The sequence below is a fragment of the Pristiophorus japonicus genome, chromosome 12 (genome assembly GCF_044704955.1).
Source record: "Pristiophorus japonicus isolate sPriJap1 chromosome 12, sPriJap1.hap1, whole genome shotgun sequence".
Lineage (NCBI taxonomy): Eukaryota > Metazoa > Chordata > Chondrichthyes > Pristiophoridae > Pristiophorus > Pristiophorus japonicus.
Window position 1 is genome coordinate 15,274,829 of NC_091988.1, and position 21,469 is coordinate 15,296,297.

Here is a 21,469-nt window from a genome sequence, read left to right on the forward strand (position 1 = left end):
GCATTTTAAAAGGAGAGAATCAGATTTTAATGCTTTGAAGTTCAGCTTCACTGCTCCCAAAAGTGGGAGTGATTTTTCCAAATGATTTCCTCCTTCGACTGGCACACATTGGGAATACATACAAAGACAATACTATAATTGAATATTTTAATTCTTTACACATTTTTCTTTAAATGTTTTTAATCAAAACAAAATTAGAATGGAGCTAAATGTTAAAAATGGTACCAGCATATTTGATACCAAGTGAGAGAATAAAACATTTTCAACAGAACAATATTTTAAAGTGGAATGTCATCAGCTAAGTTTAGTGTTTCTGTGTACATGCAGCTATTTATTGGTTCCTTCCCTACTAATTAAATGATTGTAGTGCTCTAATTTAAAATGTTAGAAGCATTTGTAACAATGCTTGAGTTAGAAGCAAATACAGCAACACAAAATAATGCAAGCTTGATTGACAAAATGGTAATTAATTCAGTATGGGGAGTTTGAGATGTTCTGGATGGTTAGAAAAGATGTGAGCCAAGAAAGCCATAGTTACATGTTCAGAAAAAAATTAGGAGGGTGAAGTAATGTCCTTGGGAAAGACAAAATATAAAGGATTGGACTGTAAATCATCATCATAGGCAGTCCCTCGGAATCGAGGAAGACTTGCTTCCACTCTTAAAATGAGTCATTAGGTGACTGAACAGTCCAATACGAGAACCACAGTCCCTGTCACAGGTGGGACAGATAGTTGTTGAGGGAAAGGGTGGGTGGGACAGGTTTGCCGCACGCTCTTTCTGCTGCCTGCGCTTGATTTCTGTATGCTCTCGGCGATGAGACTCGAGGTGCTTAGCACCCTCCCGGATGCACTTCCTCCACTTAAGGCGGTCTTTGGCCAGGGACTCCCAGGTGTCAGTGGAGATGTTGCATTTTATCAGGGAGGTTTCAAGGGTGTCCTTGTAACGTTTCCTCTGCCCACCTTTGGCTTGTTTGCTGTAAAGGAGTTCCGAGTAGAGCGCTTGCTTTGGGAGTGTCTGGCATGTGAGCAATAATGCTATGGGAAATCCATTAACATGAAGAAGTAAAGGCAATAATGGTTGATTTCAATGAACTCACTATAAACTGGGAATTCATTAATGGAAGCGAGGTAGCAGAATCAGAATTAGGTGGTGCAAGATTGCTTTTTGACTCCTATGTGTCAAGGATTCCTCTGCGGATAATTCACATCTAAATTTGACTTTTAGTAGTAGTTAGGATCCATCCATAAAATAGCAGTTAAGTCTCTCGGGACTAGTCACCACAATATAATTAAATTTAATATTATCCGGCAGGCAGTAAGTAGGGCAGAATCATTTTAAAAATGAAACTTCAGAGGAATGAACGATGAGCTAAAAGGAATTATTTGGGAAATAGTTGTGAAAAATATTTCGGTTGAGAAGACAATGCAGTACTTTTTAAACTATAATGTACATGCAATGCAGGTATCTATGCTCAAATAGCATATAACGCATATGGAATACTTGCCTTTATTAGCCGAGGCATAGATTATAAGAGCAGGGAGATTATGCTTAAACTAGTTAGAACGTAAGAAATAAGAGCAGGAGCCGGCCATTTGGCCTAGCAAGCCTGCTCCGCCATTCAGTAAGATCATGGCTAGAGTACTGCGTGCAGTTCTGGTCACCACATTACAGGAAAGATGTGATTGCACTAGAGAGGGTACAGAGGAGATTTACGAGGATGTTGCCTTGACTGGAGAATTTTAGCTATGAGGTAGATTGGATAGGCTGGGGTTTTCTTTGGAATAGAGGAGGCTGAGGGGAGACCTTATTTAGGTGTATAAAATTATGAGGGGCCTGGATAGAGTGGATAGGAAGGATCTATTTCCCTTAGCAGAGGAGTCACTAACCACGGGGCATAGATTTTAAGTAATTGGTAGGGGTTTAAGAGAGGATTTGATAATTTTTTTCATCCGGAGGGTGTTGGAGTTCTGGAACTCACTGCCTCAAAGGGTGATAGAGGCAGAAACCCTCATAGCATTTAAAAAGTATTTGGATATGCACTTGAAGTGCCGTAACCTACAAGGCTACGGACCTAGAGCTGGAAAGTGGGATTAGGCTGGATAGCTCTTTGTCGGCTGGCATGGACACGATGGGCCGAATGGCTGCCTTCTGTGTTGTAATTTTCTATGATATAATAAGCTAAGTAAGCAGTCATTAAAGTGGATAAATAGGTAAATTAAAATGGGAATAACAAAGATAAACTATACAAACGAATCTGAAATCTGATGTAGGGTGTACAGATTGGCCAACACTTCAAAGAAATTCAAAATAAAAACAGCCTTTTCAGCTTTTCCAATATACTTTGAGGGAAAGTTCATAAACTGTTGCTTTCGGTCAAAATTAATGGTACAGAACATTCCGCAGATAATGTAGGACTAGAATAGCTGAGGTAAACTGGGTGGGGGGGGTCAGTGGGAAATAAATGTACTGTTTACAATGAAGAATCTGCCTGTATGTAGTGTAGTGCCATTAGTTTCAGTCTTGTTTAAAGTTTTGCTGACTTCAAAGTTTAGACATATAGCTGTTGCTCCATTTCACTGATCTTAGAGTCATAAAGAAAAGCACACAATATTTCCAAATTGCCGACAACAATGTCCTCAAAGCAAACAATTCATCCAATAGTCACATCTTCTGCACTGTTCTTCAGTTGCAAAAAGCTAAAGAGTGCCTGGGCCATCATAATGCTGTAGCACAGATTACTGCTTTCAGATTACTGGTAGGTGGGGCCCATCATGACAGTCAGGAAATCATTAAAAAATTACAACACCGAAGGAGGCCATTTGGCCCATCGTGTCCGTGTCGGTCGAAAAAGAGCTACCCAGCCTAATCCCACCTTCCAGCACCAGGTCCGTAGCCCTGTAGATTATGGCTCTGTAAGTGCACATCCAAGTGCTTTTTAAAAGTGATGAGGGTTCGTATGCTGAACTCGGTTGTACCACTGTGGGTGGGTGCTGGAAGTAAATGGAGGCTAGGTGCTATCCCACAGCAGGACACAGAGCATCATAACCAGCTTACAACTGCACACATCTACTAGCTGCATTGTAGTCGCAGTGCTGTAAGCTTGGGAGTAAAGTTAGCTATGAACAGATCTGCTTGGTTATAAATTATGCCAGTCACGTGAAGACCAAGAAAAGAGCAAAGCATTCTAATAAATATCAGCATTTCCCACAAGAAAAATGACCAACTTAATTTAAACCCAAAGTGTGAATTCTCACTCAATTATTTCAGTTTAGAAACAGGAGCAGTTTTGATGTATTTCACTTTGAGAAACACACCTTTCCACCTGAAAATAGAATGTAAAGACGATGACGTTCTGGATTACTGCAACTACAAGTCGCTGTCCATCCTTAATCTCTCTGACGCCTTCGGCACTGTTTACAGGTTGAACCTGTCTTATCCGACACCCTCAGGAGCTGGCCTGTGCCGGATAAGGGATTTTGCTGGACGAGGGGAGGTCACGTTGAATTGGATGGTACAGTTACTGAGCAAGGGGATCTTGGGGCTGGGAGTGCGGCAGAGCGATCATGGGGGGGGGTGGGGGGGAGTGGTGGATCGCGGGAGTCGGCAGCGAGGAAGGACTTCAATTTGTTCATGTCGGAGCAGCCGGGAATGGTGTCGGACGAGGGGTGGTGCCAGATAAGGGAGTCCCGGATAAGGCAGCTTCAACTTGTACTGCAATCTTCCCCAGTCCACCTCAGTGACATTGATCTCTCGCAATTCCACTTCTACCTGCTCCAGCGGTCACTATGTCACTTCAAATAATGTTCGAGATCCTCTGATGTGCCCTGCGACTCCATCCTTGGTTGTCTCCTATTCATCAGGTACGTGCTACTCCTCAGTGACATCAACTGCAAGCATAGTATTAGTTTCAGCATGTCCATTGATGATACGCAACGCTACCTCTCCCATCACCACCATCAACTCCAGACACAACTCGACATCAGCAAAGCTGAAGCCATCCCGTTTGAATCTTGACAGTATCTATATACCTTTGGCACTTGAACACGACTGGCGCGCGCCCACCCCCCCCTCCCAGCTGCTCCTTCAGGCTGAGCTGCATGCTGTACAACCATTTTTGTCAAATATAACCTGTACATCTTGTCTCGTCTATAATTAATTCACTATGGCTGTCATGCGGTCCATATTGAGGCATCACCGTTCTGTGATGTGCAGACACACCTGCAGCTACACGCCTCTACCAGTAGATGGAGCCTGATTAGCTCCAAAAATTATCGACCCCCAAAACTATACTGACAGCATCTCGAATGCACTGAGGCAAATGCTTTGTCCTGACTTTCTGCGGCTAATGCCATGGAGATCCACTAGTTGTTGAAATGTAAGTAAATCATATGAAAACTCAGTTGCAAACGAAAGGATCCTAACCCGCACCCTGAAAAATATAAACAAGATAATACGAGTATTATCCACCAGAAGTAAATGCTATTCAGTAGGTGCTGTAAATAGATGCCTATACACTGCTGAATGCTGCCATTTGTGTGTCTCCTTAAAAGCTGCCAAAGTATGTGGTTCCCCGTGAGAAAAAATTTTAAATGCTGAAAATAAACTCTCTGTGCTCATCCACATAGCCCCCTTTGTGGACCAAGGTAGCAGTTTCTAAACCAGAAAGCAGAGAATAGCCCTGAAGGAAAAATGCAATTTTGTATTTTATTTCTTGAATTCTGCTCACTAACAGTCTTAATCAAAATTAAAATATGATCTTGAAATCTGTTCTAAGTAGAGGATAATTTATAATAACACACCAGGCAGGCCTGTTAACTTGCGAGTGGCTGTCAATTAATTTATGCTCACATCTTCCTGAGTTTAATCAGTATATTACATATGCTCCCATCAAGCATGGTGTTTAAAATGATTAGTATTTGTTTTCCCTTCTCCAGCCTAGTTGCTCAGCATGTTTATACAATCAGAGGCTGAGCCATACAGTCTAGGGAGTTATATTGACCTGGTTTGATTCCTGGTAAGTACTGGCATCCGATCTAAGCTGGAATGACAGTGCCCCAGTAGCAGGGCAGTTGGGCTCATCTCTAGGTTACGGAGGAAAAAATTGGTTAGGGTTCCTCCTGATTATTATCCAGTGACCCCTGCTGAAATTGCTGGGTAGGCTAGGCTAAAATACCCCCCTCACTGCCAAGTCTTGTACATGAATACTAGTCAATCTTTTGAAGTACTGGAGGGGAACCGATGTCCATTGAAATTGTCCCAGCTAGGAGTCATCGGCAGGAGAGCAAGGCAAACATTTGATATAGAGGAAACAACAGCAAAGTTGCTATTGTATGGCTAAAGTCTTTGAGCAAAGTTTTATACTTTAGGCAAGGATTCTTGTTGTGGAAATATAGTTCAGTCTTTAAATTATGTAAATTTGAAGTACTTCTGGAGTGATGGATTCAGTCGCTAGGGGTTTTTGTTCTGAGGATAGAAAGTGTAGGCGAGTTATTGAGTGCCTGACCGAAAATATGTTCTGTTTGACAGGAGCCTAATAGTGAAGAGGTTTTCCTAAAGCCATTTTGTTATACTTGCCACTCCAGATATATTGGTAGCTTTTGTGTGTTGTGTATGTTTTTGGAAGGGCATGTTTGTTGAGGAAGGATAATTTGCAGTTATTGAGGGTTCCTTCTCGCTATGATGCTGATGGGCGGTAAGCGCCTCAGTGATCATGTCATGTTTTGGAATATTTTTGGACGGACAAGGACTTTTCTTAGTGTCCTCATACATTATGACAGCAGAGTATGATAACATTTTGTCTTATGGAAATAATCCCAACATCACTGTATAGCATATGTTTAACTTTGTGTAAGCATTACTTTGCTTTTAAAAAAATTGGATCAAAAACAATTCTATCTACATTGAATTTAGCCTATACTTTTGAATAACCATAAATTAAGAAACCTGCATGAAGTGCATCAATTGCTGTGTCACTAGAGCCAATGTGGTGTGCAACCTTTGTGTTCTGTTCAACCCTTTGCTGATCATTTTACCCCAAATCCAGACCATCTCCAAGACTTCATTCTTCCACCTGTATAGCATATCTTTTTATACCCCTAAATGCTCTTCTCTAATGCAGCCAAAGTCCTATTCCACATATTCATCACCTCGAGGATTGATTTCTCAAAATGCTCTCCTTGCTGGCCTCCTTGCCATCATTGTTCACACACTCGGGAGGCTAATATTTCAGCCACTATGCCCCCGGTCCCGTAAACTCCCATAAACTCTTCACCTCGCTACTGCTTTGCTGCTTTCATAATCCTCCTTAAAAACCCTTCTCTTCAATATGCCTTTGCTTCAAACAAGATCTCCTTTTCATGGTAATGTTGATATCTCCCCTGATAATGTGCTCCGAGATATTGTTTTGCCTGAATAATGCTATGTAACTGTAAGTTGCTGCATAGAGAATGAATGTGTCATTGATTAAGTAATTGCTTAAATTGCTCTAGTCATGAAACTATACATTAAGTCCGTTAAAATGGAAAGCTGAATAGTTTTCATTGTCTTCACACTGTATCACTTTAAAAAAATTGCAGCAACACTGTCGGGAAAAAGCTCTTCCATCAGCGAAGGATGGGTTTCCACACAATGGGGATCGCCTTCAGAGGACAGTCCCGAACCTTCTGCAGCTTCACCCAAAGCTATTACCACACCAGTTACACGGACTGTGGTAGATGAATCTGAGACCTTCTTCAATGCCTTTCTGAACTCTACAGATGCTCAAACTATTGAGCAAACTCCAGTTGTCTCTAAACCTCCAACCAAATCTCAGCTGCCCAAAGAAGTAGAAGACACATTGACTGTTCATCTCACTGAATCTGTTGAGTTAACTGTGCTGGAAAAGACAAACTCTGAAGAGAACTGTATAATGGTAGCCCAAATAGATAACACAGAATTTAAGACATCAGATCAACTTAATGATAGTCAGTTGCTATGTGTGGAAGCTGAAAGTTCAGAATCTTTTGCAAGTGAAGACTTGCAGAATAAGGATGAAGTAAAATTAACTGAGACAGAAACTGTGACTATCCCTGTGACCTCTGAAGTAATGAAGCCAAATGCTTTGGTTGCTTCCAGTAATGAAAGGGTGCATAAAAACTCAGTAAAAACTGAGCAGTCAGTGAGTCCGCCTGACAGCCCATCAAAATCCCACACTCCCCCAGTGAAGGATTCGGTTTTGGAGGCAAAAGAGCAAAAATCTGAGGACCGGCAAAGTAACACTCCTTCTCCACCCATTAGTACATTTTCATCAGGAACATCAACCACCAGTGACATTGAGGTATTGGACCATGAGAGTGTCATTAGTGAGAGCTCTGCTAGTTCTAGACAGGAGGCTGTAGATTCAAAGGCCAGCCTGCACTTGATGCAGACATCCTTTCAGCTACTCTCAACATCGGCCTGTACTGACTATCACCGTCTTGATGAATATCAGAAACTTACTGAGAGCTCTGGCTCTTCAGATGCTTTTGAGCGAATTGACACTTTTAGTGTGCAGTCATTAGACAGCCAGAGCGTGAGTGAAATTAATTCGGATGATGAAATGACGGGTCGGGGCTGTAATGTGGCCTCGGTGCCTCTTACTCAGTCTGTCTGTAATGCTTTGCCAACTGACCAACTGGTGAACAATGTTGAAGAGAGCACAAATGACACTCCAAAAGAGAATGTACTTGACGAAAGTGAAATGGAAGAGAGCGGTCGAAGTGCAACACCAGTGAATAGTGAGCAACCTGAGATCTTGCCTGTACTTGGTCTGACAGTAATTGAGAACCAAAATGCAGAAAGTATAGTAATTAACAGGCCGTCAGAAGGAACTGTTGGAGATGAATGTCAACCCAATGGTGAATTTGAAAAATATCAATTACAAGAGGTAAACTTGTTTATATTACCGTAAATTTATATAGTAGTCCTCGCTAATATTAAAAAGGTGATTTTATGTGCAGGATTCACTTCATAATGATTACAGTGTGAGTTCTTTTCTCCCCAGGATATAATCTTCAAGGAAGTTCCAGTATTCCCTCAAAATATTTTCTCTTCTCTCCCTCTTTTCCTCGCGTTCCCTTTTTCTCTCTCTCTGTCATCTTCCCTTTCCCACTGGAAAACTTCATTTCTGTGTCATAAGAACATAAGAACTAGGAACAGGAGTAGGCCATCTAGCCCATCGAGCCTGCTCCGCCATTCAATAAGATCATGGCTGATCTGGCCGTGGACTCAGCTCCACTTACCCGCCCTCTCCCCGTAACCCTTAATTCCCTTATTGGTTAAAAATCTATCTATCTGTGACTTGAATACATTCAATGAGCTAGCCTCAACTGCTTCCTTGGGCAGAGAATTCCACAGATTCACAACCCTCTGGGAGAAGAAATTCCTTCTCAACTCGGTTTTAAATTGGCTCTCCCGTATTTTGAGGCTGTGCCCCCTAGTTCTAGTCTCCCCTACTAGTGGAAACAACCTCTCTGCCTCTATCTTGTCTATCCCTTTCATGATTTTAAATGTTTCTATAAGATCACCCCTCAACCTTCTGAACTCCAACGAGTAAAGACCCAGTCTACTCAATCTATCATCATAAGGTAACCCCCTCATTTCCAGAATCAGTCTAGTGAATCGTCTCTGTACCCCTTCCAAAGCTAGTATATCCTTCCTTAAGTAAGGTGACCAAAACTGCACGCAGTACTGCACGCAGTACTCCAGGTGCGGCCTTACCAATACCCTATACACTTGCAGCAGGACCTCCCTGCTTTTGTAGTCCATCCCTCTCGCAATGAAGGCCAACATTCCATTCGCCTTCCTGATTACCTGCTGCACCTGCAAACTAACCTTTTGGGATTCATGCACAAGGACCCCCAGGTCCCTCTGCACCTCAGCATGTTGTAATTTCTCCCCATTCAAATAATATTCCCTTTTACTGTTTTTTTTTCCCAAGGTGGATGACCTCACACTTTCCGACATTGTATTCCATCTGCCAAACCTTAGCCCATTCGCTTAACCTATCCAAATCTCCTTGCAGCCTCTGTGTCCTCTACACAACCCGCTTTCCCACTAATCTTAGTGTCATCTGCAAATTTTGTTGCACTACACTCTGTCCCCTCTTCCAGGTCATCTATGTATATTGTAAACAGTTGTGGTCCCAACACCGATCCCTGTGGCACACCACTAACCACCGATTTCCAACCCGAAAAGGACCCATTTATCCCGACTCTCTGCTTTCTGTTCGCCAGCCAATTCTCTATCCATGCTAATACATTTCCTCTGACGCCGCGTACCTCTATCTTCTGCAGTAACCTTTTGTGTGGCACCTTATCGAATGCCTTTTGGAAATCTAAATACGCCACATCCATCGGTACACCTCTATCCACCATGCTCGTTATATCCTCAAAGAATTCCAGTAAATTAGTTAAACATGATTTCCCCTTCATGAATCCATGCTGCGTCTACTTGATTGCACTATTCCTATCTAGATGTCCCGCTATTTCTTCCTTAATGATAGTTTCAAGCATTTTCCCCACTACAGATGTTAAACTAACCGGCCTATATTTTGCCTGCCCCCTTTTTTAAACAGAGGCGTTACATTAGCTGCTTTCCAATCCGCTGGTACTTCCCCAGAGTCCAGAGAATTTTGGTAGATTATAACGAATGCATCTGCTATAACTTCCGCCATCTCTTTTAATACCCTGGGATGCATTTCATCAGGACCAGGGGACTTGTCTACCTTGAGTCCCATTAGCCTGTCCAGCACTACCCCCCCTAGTGATAGTGATTGTCTCAAGGTCCTCCCTTCCCACATTCCTGTGGCCTGCAATTTTTGGCATGGTTTTTGTGTCTTCCACTGTGAAGACCGAAGCAAAATAATTGTTTAAGGTCTCAGCCATTTCCACATTTCCCATTATTAAATCCTCCTTCTCATCTTATAAGGGACCAACATTTACTTTATTCACTCTTTTCCGTTTTATATATCTGTAAAAGCTTTTACTATCTGTTTTTATGTTTTGCGCAAGTTTACCTTCGTAATCTATCTTCCCTTTCTTTATTGCTTTTTTAGTCATTCTTTGCTGTTGCTTAAAATTTTCCCAGTCCTCTAGTTTCCCACTAACCTTGGCCACCTTATACGCATTGGTCTTTGATTTGATACTCTCCTTTATTTCCTTGGTTATCCACGGCTGGTTATCCCTTCTCTTGCCGCCCTTTTTCACTGGAATATATTTTTGTTGCGCACTATGAAAGAGCTCCTTAAAAGTCCTCCACTGTTCCTCAATTGTGCCACTGTTTAGTCTTTGTTTCCAGTCTACTTTAGCCAACTCTGCCCTCATCCCACTGTAGTTCCCTTTGTTTAAGCATAGTACGCTCGTTTCTGACACAACTCCCTCACCCTCAATCTGTATTACAAATTCAACCATATTGTGATCACTCATTCCGAGAGGATCTTTTACTAGGAGATCGTTTATTTTTCCTGTCTCATTACACAGGACCAGATCTAAGATGGCTTGCTCCCTTGTAGGTTCTGTTACATACTGTTCTAAGAAACAATCCCGTATGCATTCTATGAATTCCTCCTCCAGGCTACCCCGTGCAATTTGATTTGACCAATCGATATGTAGGTTAAAATCCCCCATGACTACTGCCGTTCCTTTTTCACATGCCTCCATTATTCCCTTGATTATTGCCCGCCCCACCGTGAAGTTATTATTTGGGGGCCTATAAACTACGCCGACCAGTGACTTTTTCCCCTTACTATCTCTAATCTCCACCCACAATGATTCAACATTTTGTTCATTGGAGCCAATATCATCCCTCACAACTGCCCTGATATTATCCTTTATTAACAGAGCTACCCCACCTCCTTTCCCTTCTTGTCTATCTTTCTGAATCGTCAGATACCCCTGTATGTTTAATTCCCAGTCTTGGCCACCCTGCAACCATGTTTCTGTAATGGCCACCAAATCATACCCATTTGTAATGATTTGTGCCGTCAACTCATTTACTTTATTTCGAACGCTGCTTGCATTTAGGTAGAGTGTTTTCATCCTAGTTTTTAAACCATGATTTTTAGTTTTGACCCCTCCTGCAGCCCCTTTATATTCAGTGGCCCTTTTTGTTTCTTGCCTTGGGTTTCTCTGCCCTCCACTTTTACTCATTTCCTTTCTGTCTTTTGCTTTTGTTTCCTTTTTGTTTCCCTCTTGTCTCCCTGCATTGGTTCGCATCCCCCTGCCATATTAGTTTAACTCCTCCCCAACAGCACGGCAAACACTCCCCCTAGGACATTGGTTCCGGTCCTGCCCAGGTGCAGACTGTCCGGTTTGTACTGGTCTCACCTCCCCCAGAACCTTTTCCAATGCCCCAGGAATTTGAATCCCTCCCTGCTGCACCAATGCTCAAGCCACGTATTCATCTGTGCTATCCTGCGATTCCTACTCTGACTAGCACGTGGCACTGGTAACAATCCCGAGATTACTACTTTTGAGGTCCTACTTTTTAATTTAGCTCCTAGCTCCTTAAATTCATCTCGTAGGACCTCATCCCTTTTTTTACCTATGTCGTTGGTACCAATGTGCACCACGACAACTGGCTGTTCTCCCTCCCTTTTTAGAATGTATCATTGCTGCAATTTATGAGCAGGCTGTTTACCTCTGCCATTTTTTGTAATGTATGGGATTTGTCGTCTCTTGCGTCTTAGCTCTTCGCTCAAAACTTTTTCCTGTGTGATGGGATTCATTTTTTGGTGAAGGAGGAATAGGTAGTGTCAGCATAAGAGTAAATTTTGTCATATTTTCATGAGTAAACACCAGAGTGTATAATAGCCTACTTGGAATGCCAACTATGTTAATCAGAGCTCACCTCCCTGTATGGTTTAGGCTGAACAGCTTTCACAGAAAGGTAGAATTTAGTACACCACAGAACGAGGCCATTCGGCCCATCAAGTCTGAGAAGAGCAATCCAGTTAGTCCCACTCCTTGTTCTTTCCCCATATCTCGCCAAATGTTTCTCCAATTCTCTTTTGAAGGCTGCCGTTGAATCTGTATCCACCATGCAGTCAGGCAGTGTGTTCCAAATCGCTAACCTTTCGTTGCATAAATTATTTTTTCCTCATGTCGTCTTTGGTTCTTTTGCCAATCACCTTAATTTTGTGCCTTTTCGTTATCGGCCCTTCAGCCATTGGAAACCGTTTCTCTTTGTTTACTCTTTATCTAAACCCTTCGTGATTTTAAACAGCTCTAGAAGATCTCCTCTTAGCCTTCTCTGCTCTAAGGAGACCAACTCCAGCTTCTCCAGTCTATCCATGTAACTGCAACTCTTTATCCGTTTCTGGATAGTATAATTCAGGACGAAAGAATTGGAAATGCATAGTTATGACAATGCAACCAGCAGTTACAGGGAATAGTGATTTGTGAAATGATTTATACAGAAATAACAAATCATAGCTTCTGAAATTACAGAACATGAAATGTACTTTTTGTTTACAGATCACATTGTTAAAGGGGTCAAAGCTATTTAAAACTGTTGTTATACAGCCTGATTTTTACAGTATTGCTACATTTCCAATATTTTCATTCCTGTTTTTGGCCATTTCTCTTTATATTTTTCCACCAATTTACTCTGGTATGGTTCCACAGACACAGCTTGCCCTCTAGCAACTTGTCTAGGTGACTATTAATTGTTGGCAGGGTATTTGACCACAGGGAACATTACAGCCAAGTCCTGTCTTGTCTTCACCTGATTTCACACACATGCAATTGCAGCAGGGATCATTGGTTACCAAATGGGAACAGGACCCCTAGCTTATTTTCCACTCCCAATCCAAGGGGTACTAATTATATTGTTCCCACGGCTTCCCAGGCTGAGATCAGTTAGCTCAACACAGATTAGTATTTGAATCAGGAACCTGCTTGCTCTGTTTGGCTCATTGCCAGCTTTTGGCAATAGTGTGTGTTTTTGAAATTTGCTCCTGACCAGATTGTTGCTCCTTTATATTGCTAAAGTTGATATCATAGCTGCAGTATTATTTATGTTTATCTTTTAATGGTCTTCAGATAATTGATGAGTTGACAGACAAGTTGGAAAAGAGAGAAGCACAGTTGTTGTCTGTTAGCAAAGATAAGGCAGCATTGGAGGAGGCAATTGATAACCTGAAAGAGTAAGTAAGGTTTATTAAAGTGTTTTATCTGTATAAGATAATAGCTTACAAAGACTTACAGAACCAAATACTTTTTTTTTTAAAACAGAGTGACTTATACCAAAGCAAGTACACAGAGTGGGAAAAACAACTATTTGTTAGCTTAATTCATTCATTTGTGTACAATTCTCAAATTTTTGTAGAAGTCAATAGCAGGCCATTTCTTTTTGTTTTGCTCTTTGTGTTCAGTATGGTATTAATATTAGTTCTAGAAAAATTCCAAAGCATGTTTCTCATATCAAATCTTTGCAATCTTTGGTTTATCAAGCATTTATTTAATGTGTTTATAGTGTTATTACCGGTTTAAAAAAAAAACATATTAGTATCAATATTACTTGGGCTTTAATTCATCACTTCAAATTTCTCCCACAACCAGTGACAAACTAGAACTTTAATTCAATGTTTGATAGCTCCCGTCAGGCACAATTGAAGTTTGGAAAGACAAAGTCTGTAATTTTTCTGGTGGATGTTTCTTATATTTCAAGTACTCGGGATATGAAAAAAATACATGCCCAACCAAAGTCCTAGTACAGCACTGGGCTAATAATATAAGCTTCACCTATATATTACAAGAAAAATATAATGGGGCAGAATAAGGAAGCAAAGTGTGTTGTGTTGTACAGCTCCATTGCCAATTTTGAGCCCTGTTCCTCCATAGTTTTTTTTAATGGTACTGGATCATAGTTTCAGATACTGTCCAACATAGTATAAGAGTAGTTTGATATGTTAAGGGTCAAAGTGCCCTGTAAATGTGGAGAAAAATCTGATTGTGATTGAGTTCAATCTCCTGGTAAAAGAAGATACAAGTTGCCTGTACTCATTCCAGTTGCAAGTATGGTGCATTCTGGTTACCACTGCCCTGGAAAGTAAGATCACTTCTGGTAAGGTTGTGCTTGTTCCTTTTGATCCACAGAGTTTATATTTCCTAACTTATCATTAAAATACTGATTTAGTTTTCCTGTTATGTAATAATTAATGCCAGTCTGTAATTTTGAATTATTACATGAATTATTACGTAATGGTTGTAAGCAAACTAAAGTCCTTTACCTCATATTTATTGTTATTGAAGTGAGCTGATTAGACTGAAGGAGGAAAGCACCAGTATCTCATCAATAAAAGATGAGTTCACTCAACGCATTGCAGAGTCTGAAAAGAAAGCCCAGCTTGCTTGCAAAGAAAGGGATAATGTTAAAAAGGTAAGCAGAGTTGTTGGCCCAGAAATCCTGGTTGGCTGCTTCTCGCGGGCGATCGAGGAAAAAAACTTTAAAAAGATGTGCACTTACCTGTTCCTGCTGCGCCCGCGCGAGTTCCCGGTCCTGAGGCCTCCACTGACTGCGCATCACAGCGCGTGCACTTCTGGGCATGCGCAGGGCTGGAGCTGCAGTCACATGGCTCTGGGCAGCCAATCAAGGTAACGGAGTTCCCATTATTATGAACGAGAATCCCCTCCCACCCCCCAACACCCAAAACACTAATTAAAAAATAGAAAAAATACACCACATATATTTATTAAATAACTTCAATTTAAATGAGATATTATAAAAAAAAATATTTTCCCAATTTTTTAAAACATTTTTTTAATTATGGTTTAAAATAAACTTACTGTAGTGGGGTGGGTTTTTAAAACAATAAAATGTGTTTTTATAATTTTATTTTAAAATGTTTTTGTGTATTTTAAAACTCTTATGCCTGTAAAAGTAGGCTGTGTGCCTGCTTTTATCAGGCGCAAGAGTTTTCAGGTCATTTGCTGGGCAAGGGATGGGTAAATCCCGCAATCTTGCCCTTGCAAATGTCTTCGCTCCCGAGATGTGGAGGATCTGTCGAGCTCCAAGCTTGACAGATCGGAAAAGCCGGTTTTCAGCGTACGGACCTGGAAGGCTGGAATTTCTGGGCCGTTATCGTTCTTTGAATTTTCTTGTGTTCAAATCTAAAATGCAACATTAAAGTTTCTGAAGGAATGTGTGAGAAATAAAACAGAAACTGTGGGCAATGCTGAGAGAGAGAAAGTGTTCCAATTACTAACTTTCCTTTTTCCTGCATTTTATCCATTCTGGGGAGATGGGGAGGACAGCTGTAAGAGGGAAATCAGAATTAAGTTATGAACTAGCTGCTTGATTTTGCTGAACTACCAACAGTTGGAATGGAAATAAATTGAAATATTTGAAAGAATGTGAATATTCATACGTACAAATATATATATATATGTAATTTTTTGTTAAAATTATAATTTTTCTTCTGTCATTTGTGAGCTTTTAGGAAGTAAAGGCTATGAAGACAGAGCTGTCCACTCGATTTACCTCTAATGAAACAGCAGATCTAATGCGAGAGAAAGAGGAGCAGATCAAAGGACTGCTGGAGGAAGGTAGGAAAAATGTGATATTAATATCAAAGTTTTGGAATCACTTAGTATTTTAAAGCATAACCACATTCAATGGCCAACATTCCCCAGCATTGACATTTCACACCTTAATAAGCAGAAAAAGATCACTGAATAATATCCCCCCAAAATTGACCAGCCCACAGTTTGAGACCTGTACTAATTAACTATACTGTAAGTAAGGCTGTGAGGTCGTGAGGCTCACGTTGCGTAATATGAATTCCACGTAGAGAAAGGTTCTGTGTGATGGAGAAAGGAAGGAGGACAGTAGGAGTATGTTTGAGTTTGTGCGTATGTACTGGGCACATGCGGTGGAGCCTGGTCTCCAGTCGTCTTGGATTCCCTTGCCACTGGACCAAGACCTAGCTCTGTCAAGCCCGTGTGGTGGCTGGTGTGCAACGGCCACCCCACGTTAAAAGAATTCACGCACGGGCATCTTCCACCGTCTAAAATGAGTTCATCAGTCACCTAAGGACTCATTTATAGTGTGGAATCAAGTTATCCTCAACCCCAAGGGACTGCCTATGATGATGATGATGAAGTAAGGTAGCATTATCTGAATTGCTTTTAATGCTGCATTGGTTTCTACTAGCATGGTCTCATAGCTCACTGACTAGCTCAGATAGTGCAATGATACAATACTAAGCAGACCCATGCCTTTTGTTTTGAGAGTTGTTTTAAAACAGTCAATCTGGCTGTATGTCAAGAAGTAGGTAAAGAAAAGTTTAGCTCAAGTTTTTTTTAAGTAGATATTCCGTGTATCATCATTTAATTCTTCTGAAACATTTGAAAACCAACAAATAAGTGTTTAATACCTGTATTACAATTGTCCAGAAAACCCTCATAAAACCATTTCATGCTGGCTTTTTCTAACAGAAATAGACTTTTAATTAGAGCAGTTCACAACCTCCGGATGTCCCAAAGCACTTCACAACCAATGAAGTGCTTTTGTAGTGTAGTTACCATTGTAATATAGGGCAAGTTCTAAAAGCAAAAATGTTAATATGTATAGAGATAACCATGTGGGGAGATATTTCTTTTTCGCCTCTCCTTTATCATGCATCCTTACTGTAGGTATCTCTACATATTAACTTATTTGTATTCTTAGAAAAATAAATTTGTATTAAGACGCAAACCTACTTAAGTCTGCAACAGACAATGGGCCAATAAGTCCCCGGGGCCTGATAGTCTGCATCTCAGAGTACTTAGGGAAGTGACCCTAGAAATCACAGTGAGGCTAACAGCGCTCACTGTCATTAAAGTGTAAATTGGACTGCAACTTCCGGGGACCGCACATGTGCAGTTAAATGCAGAAATCCGGAAATTGCTGTCCGAGTTGCCCTGATCCTCCGGAGGCTGCACAAGAATGGTATCCCGTCGAGAGACTTGGCATTGAAATACACGGAACGGCATGAAGTTGCTGTACTTGCATAATAGATAGTCACTATATTCTGCATAATATGTTGGGGCTTGTCCATTCTAGTGTAAGTAATTTTTTAACGGCGTGATAAGTCTTAATTGCTGCCAAACAATCTCTCTGGCACGGAAATGTTTTACAAGTGTGGAGTTGCATTCCTTTAGATTTTAATTATTGTTGGAGATTTTTTTTTTAAAGTCTCCTGTTTCTGTCTCTTTTATCTCTCTCTCTTAATCCTGGCTTTCTTTTCCTCTCTTTATTTTGTTTTCTGTACCTGATTTAACATTGAATTAAATATTCTAACTTGCACTACCTGGTTCAGGCTCTGGCTGTTCAGTAACAATTCTTCAATCTGATTGGTTAAGGAGATACACAGTTGCGTGTCCTGTTCATACAGGTCCCAGATTCCCTGTAGGGGGTGCCACGGTGTTTTGGCCCTCTAATTTACCATAAGTTCCAGTGCAAAATCCCATAGAATGCCTGTGGGCAAGTGATAGTGTAATGAATGACTGGCGCTGTTTGTTCGCTGCTGACTGCAAAATCCGGCTCATTTTTAGAGCATATTTTTTTTACATAATTTAGATATGCCCATTTTGGGAGCAACCAGAAATGCTATTATTTGATTTAAGGTTAGGTTGGATATTTAAATTCTTCTTGGCGAGTTTCTTAAATGAGCCTGAAAATAACTTCCATTGTTCAATTTAAAAAGATTGTGCCTTCTCACAATAAATGGTACAAATATTTGCTATGCATTTTTGCTGACACCTAAGGGGTACTCATTCTAAATCTGTATCAGTTGATGGAAACATTCAAATATACTCTCTCCACAACTGTGGACCTGGAATTTCCATAAGACCCTGACAAAAGGTGCTGAAGAACAGGATGAACTGAAGAAAATCTCAATACCAGACATTTTAGTAGAGGGATAATGAATAATTGGACCTCAGTTGTAATTTATCTTTGCTAGAAAATGATGTAAACTTTTAGTTCTGGGAAACCTTTTCTTTTGGTAGTTAGAAGCTATGAGACAAAGCAACATACACTTTATTTTTAATACAATGTTAATGATTTCAGGGGAGAAGCTTTCTAAACAACACCTGCAAAATTCAAACTTAATAAAGAAACTAAGGGTTAAAGAGAAAGAAAATGAGACTCTGGTCGCAAAACAGAGCAAGAAGACCAAAGAGCAAGAGGAAGAAATTCAGCATCTGCAGCAGGTCAGAGAATGAGATTCATGCTGTCGGTAGAAATTGGCCCACGATATTAAAATATTCTTTTAGTTTATACGCAATATAAGCTCTTCTGAAATACCACAACTGGTTTGATGAGATTGGTTGATATTCAAGCCTACACGCTATATCTCAGTCAAGGCTAGTAAACCTCCTGTTAGCCTACACAAAGTTTGTTTCTAGCTTTGTGTTCAGTTTTTGTGCATGCTTGGTGCAATAGACAAAGGTAAACATTGTAGGATATTTCAGAAGTAATGGACAATTATCTGAAGTTTTACTTAAAAATTACATTTTTAACAAGGTTGCATTTAATTATGATTTTTTTTTTGTTTATGGACAGGTAAACTATAAAACACACACAAAAAAAATCACTTGACACTTGTGGTTTTGCTGCAGGTGCTTGATGGTAAAGAGGAAGTGGAGAAACAGCACCGGGAGAACATCAAGAAGTTGAATGGTGTGGTGGAGAGACAGGAAAAAGAGATTAGCAAGTTGAAAATGAACTTCGATGAGCTGCAGGAGAACAATCGCAGCCTTCAGTCTGCACTTGACAGTTCCTACAAGTAAGAGAATTGGTTTGGTTTGGTTTTCTTTTCTTTGGTAGACAGGGCTTGCAGATCACGAAGTTGAAGGGGTGGGAGTGGAAAGAAAGTTAATTATTGCATGTTATATTTATTCATTAAGCATTCAGAGAAAGATTGTATGTATTACAGTGAATAGTTACTTATTCCCACAATTTTGGACGCTGTTTCCCCTTGTCCTTTTGCTTTTAGGTCCCCCAAGCTCTAGCATTTCCCGTCTGTGAGACAAAAAGCAACCTACTACTAGGCCACTCATGCTCTCTGCAACCAGTTGCTTGGAAGTACACAAGATCCGTCCATGTTCACATTTCCCTTCTCTCCCTTCAAGGGACTGTCTTCTAGTTGAGATTGAAAGCTTTGTAATACATGGGATTGAGGCTATTGGCTCATGTAACACAGCAAAGAGGTTTGTACTGGGCTATGACTCGCAAGCTTATCAGGTAATTCTGCAATCTAACACTCCTAGTAGGGAGCTGTGTTCATAGGGAGCACTGGTTGGAGAATCAGGGCCGCAATGCTGTCGTCCTGTCTCCAACCTCTGCTCCCACGAGTTCCGATTCCTATTGGGAGCGCAGGATCACAGAATTACTGCACTATTATTTTGAGAAGAACAAAACATCAATACTACTGTAGCTGCCTGCTTTAGTCCATAAACAGGTTTGCAGTTCAGAATCTGCTTCTGCTGCCCAGTAAAATGGTTCTCTATAGCCACCTTGTAATTTGTTTCATCACATTGCCTAACTTAACTTTCTTATCTTCAGAGAGCTTGCTGAGCTACATAGGGCTAAAGCAGCTAAGGATAGTGAAGCCCAAGAGGCAGCTTTGAGTCATGAGATTAAAACCAAAGAAGCATTGTCAGTGGCACTGGAGCAAGCCCAGGAAGAGGCCAGGCACCAACAGGAGGCACTTGCAGTTCAAGTCAGTATAATTTATTTTGGTGTTTGATTTTATGTTTAAAAAGTCACATTAACATACTGCAAATATATTTTTGATTTATAAATTATACAGTAGCCAAAGATTTAACTATTGTGCAAGCTACAAAAATGGAATATATAATATTGTCTTTTGAAAATCTCGAACATGTTCTAAAGAATATTTATCCCAAAAAACTTTTTCAGCCCACCTAATTACCATTTTTTTGATGATACTGTGACAGGGCCACATGTGAGCTTGTGAGGAGATTGTTGGTAGGCTACTTGACCGTGGGATTCTGATCCAATTTGTACTCTCGCTTTCTAGCAGATGTAACTGAACACCATAAGGACATGGATGTCTTTTCTCGTGCCCCTAATGCCTAAACTAAAAATAATTAACGCAGCACAGATCAGGAATCAAAATTGGGACAGCTTTGCTGTGCATCTGACCATATTGTCCATGATTCAATATGATAAAAATCGGGGGGCGGGGGGAGTGAATTAGTTTTGGGAATTGACATCTTATAAGCATACGCATTCACTCAAAAGTACTTCAACTTTTATTTCTGTACTTCGATTGTAAGTAATATTAGTGGATTATCCATTACAAATGTAGATAGCTTTTTCTCTTCCAAAATGGCGAGCTTCTGGTCTTAGCACAACGAAGCAGCAGCCAAGTGCCTCCCAACAGTTGGGAGGGAAAACTGGAGAGAAAGTTGTCAGTGGTTTGGTCCAGTGCACCTGCCGAGAGCAGGCTTAGAATGGCACTGATGGAGCTTGAGAGTTAGTTGGCCTTTCCTTCCCAGTTGATATCTGCAATGGGGAGAAGGGAAAGCAGATAGAGAAAGCATCCTAAAAAGGGCGATATATGCTTACATATTGTCGCTCCTGAAAGCTATTTAAAAAAAAAAAAATAATTGTATATGATTTAGTACTTGCCAAAATACTTAAATTTGTAAGTTAATTGTCAAAGACAATGGGAATTTTGTACTTCTCAGTTTATAGTTAAATTATTAAATTACAAAAAGTGAATTTAGCACTAAGAAATGATGTCTATCTGGTATGCATTTTACATGAGGTAGTAAACTTGTTTCTATTTGGTTGTGGTACAGGTGGGCGACCTTAGACTGGGTCTTCAACGGGCTGAACAGCAACAAGCCAGGAAAGAGGACTACTTACGTCAAGAAATTGGTGAATTACAGCAGGTATACATTTTCACTTGTATACAAATTTTGGAATTGGAGCATTTGGAAGAGGGAAAACAGGAAGAAAGCAAGAATTGTAAATTTGTAATTTGGAAAGTCTTTTCATATCAAATTGGGTATGTGTAGTGGCTCTACTCATGTCTCAGCAAGTTTAGTTAGTGAGGAGCTGAACTGTACAGACAAAAAAGTTCTCCAATTCAATTGCTGATTTATGCAGTTAGCTTGGTGATGGTAGGGGCAATGTGATTGGCTTTAGCGCGCCAGGATTAGGAAAAGGGAAAATTGATCAGAGTTACTATCCTGATCGCTATCAGGAACCCTGCTGGAAGTGTATGTATATGAACATTGGGTGAAATTGATGAGAGATTAGTTGTGATATTCATTGTCAAATAGTGTGCTGATATACACAGTCAATGATCACACATGATTAATGGTCACTTGGATGAGGTACTGACAGTGAATGATGCCTGTTGAACTATATCCTATAAGAAGGCACTATCTTCAGGAAAAGAGATGGGGCAGTGTATTGTCAAAGAAAGAAAA

General features: G+C 40.5%; 1 protein-coding gene across 1 annotated transcript in view; it reads left to right on the forward strand.

Annotated features, from left to right (window-relative positions):
* tmf1 (TATA element modulatory factor 1) overlaps positions 1–21,469 on the forward strand; it is a 53,140-nt gene that overhangs the window by 1,260 nt on the left and 30,411 nt on the right. Inside the window, exons 2-9 of the mRNA XM_070895197.1 lie at positions 6,578–7,905; positions 13,061–13,164; positions 14,273–14,399; positions 15,460–15,565; positions 18,072–18,214; positions 18,623–18,789; positions 19,569–19,725; positions 20,834–20,926. Coding sequence (XP_070751298.1) covers positions 6,578–7,905; positions 13,061–13,164; positions 14,273–14,399; positions 15,460–15,565; positions 18,072–18,214; positions 18,623–18,789; positions 19,569–19,725; positions 20,834–20,926 — 2,225 coding nt within the window. The remainder of the gene's footprint in view (positions 1–6,577; positions 7,906–13,060; positions 13,165–14,272; positions 14,400–15,459; positions 15,566–18,071; positions 18,215–18,622; positions 18,790–19,568; positions 19,726–20,833; positions 20,927–21,469) is intronic.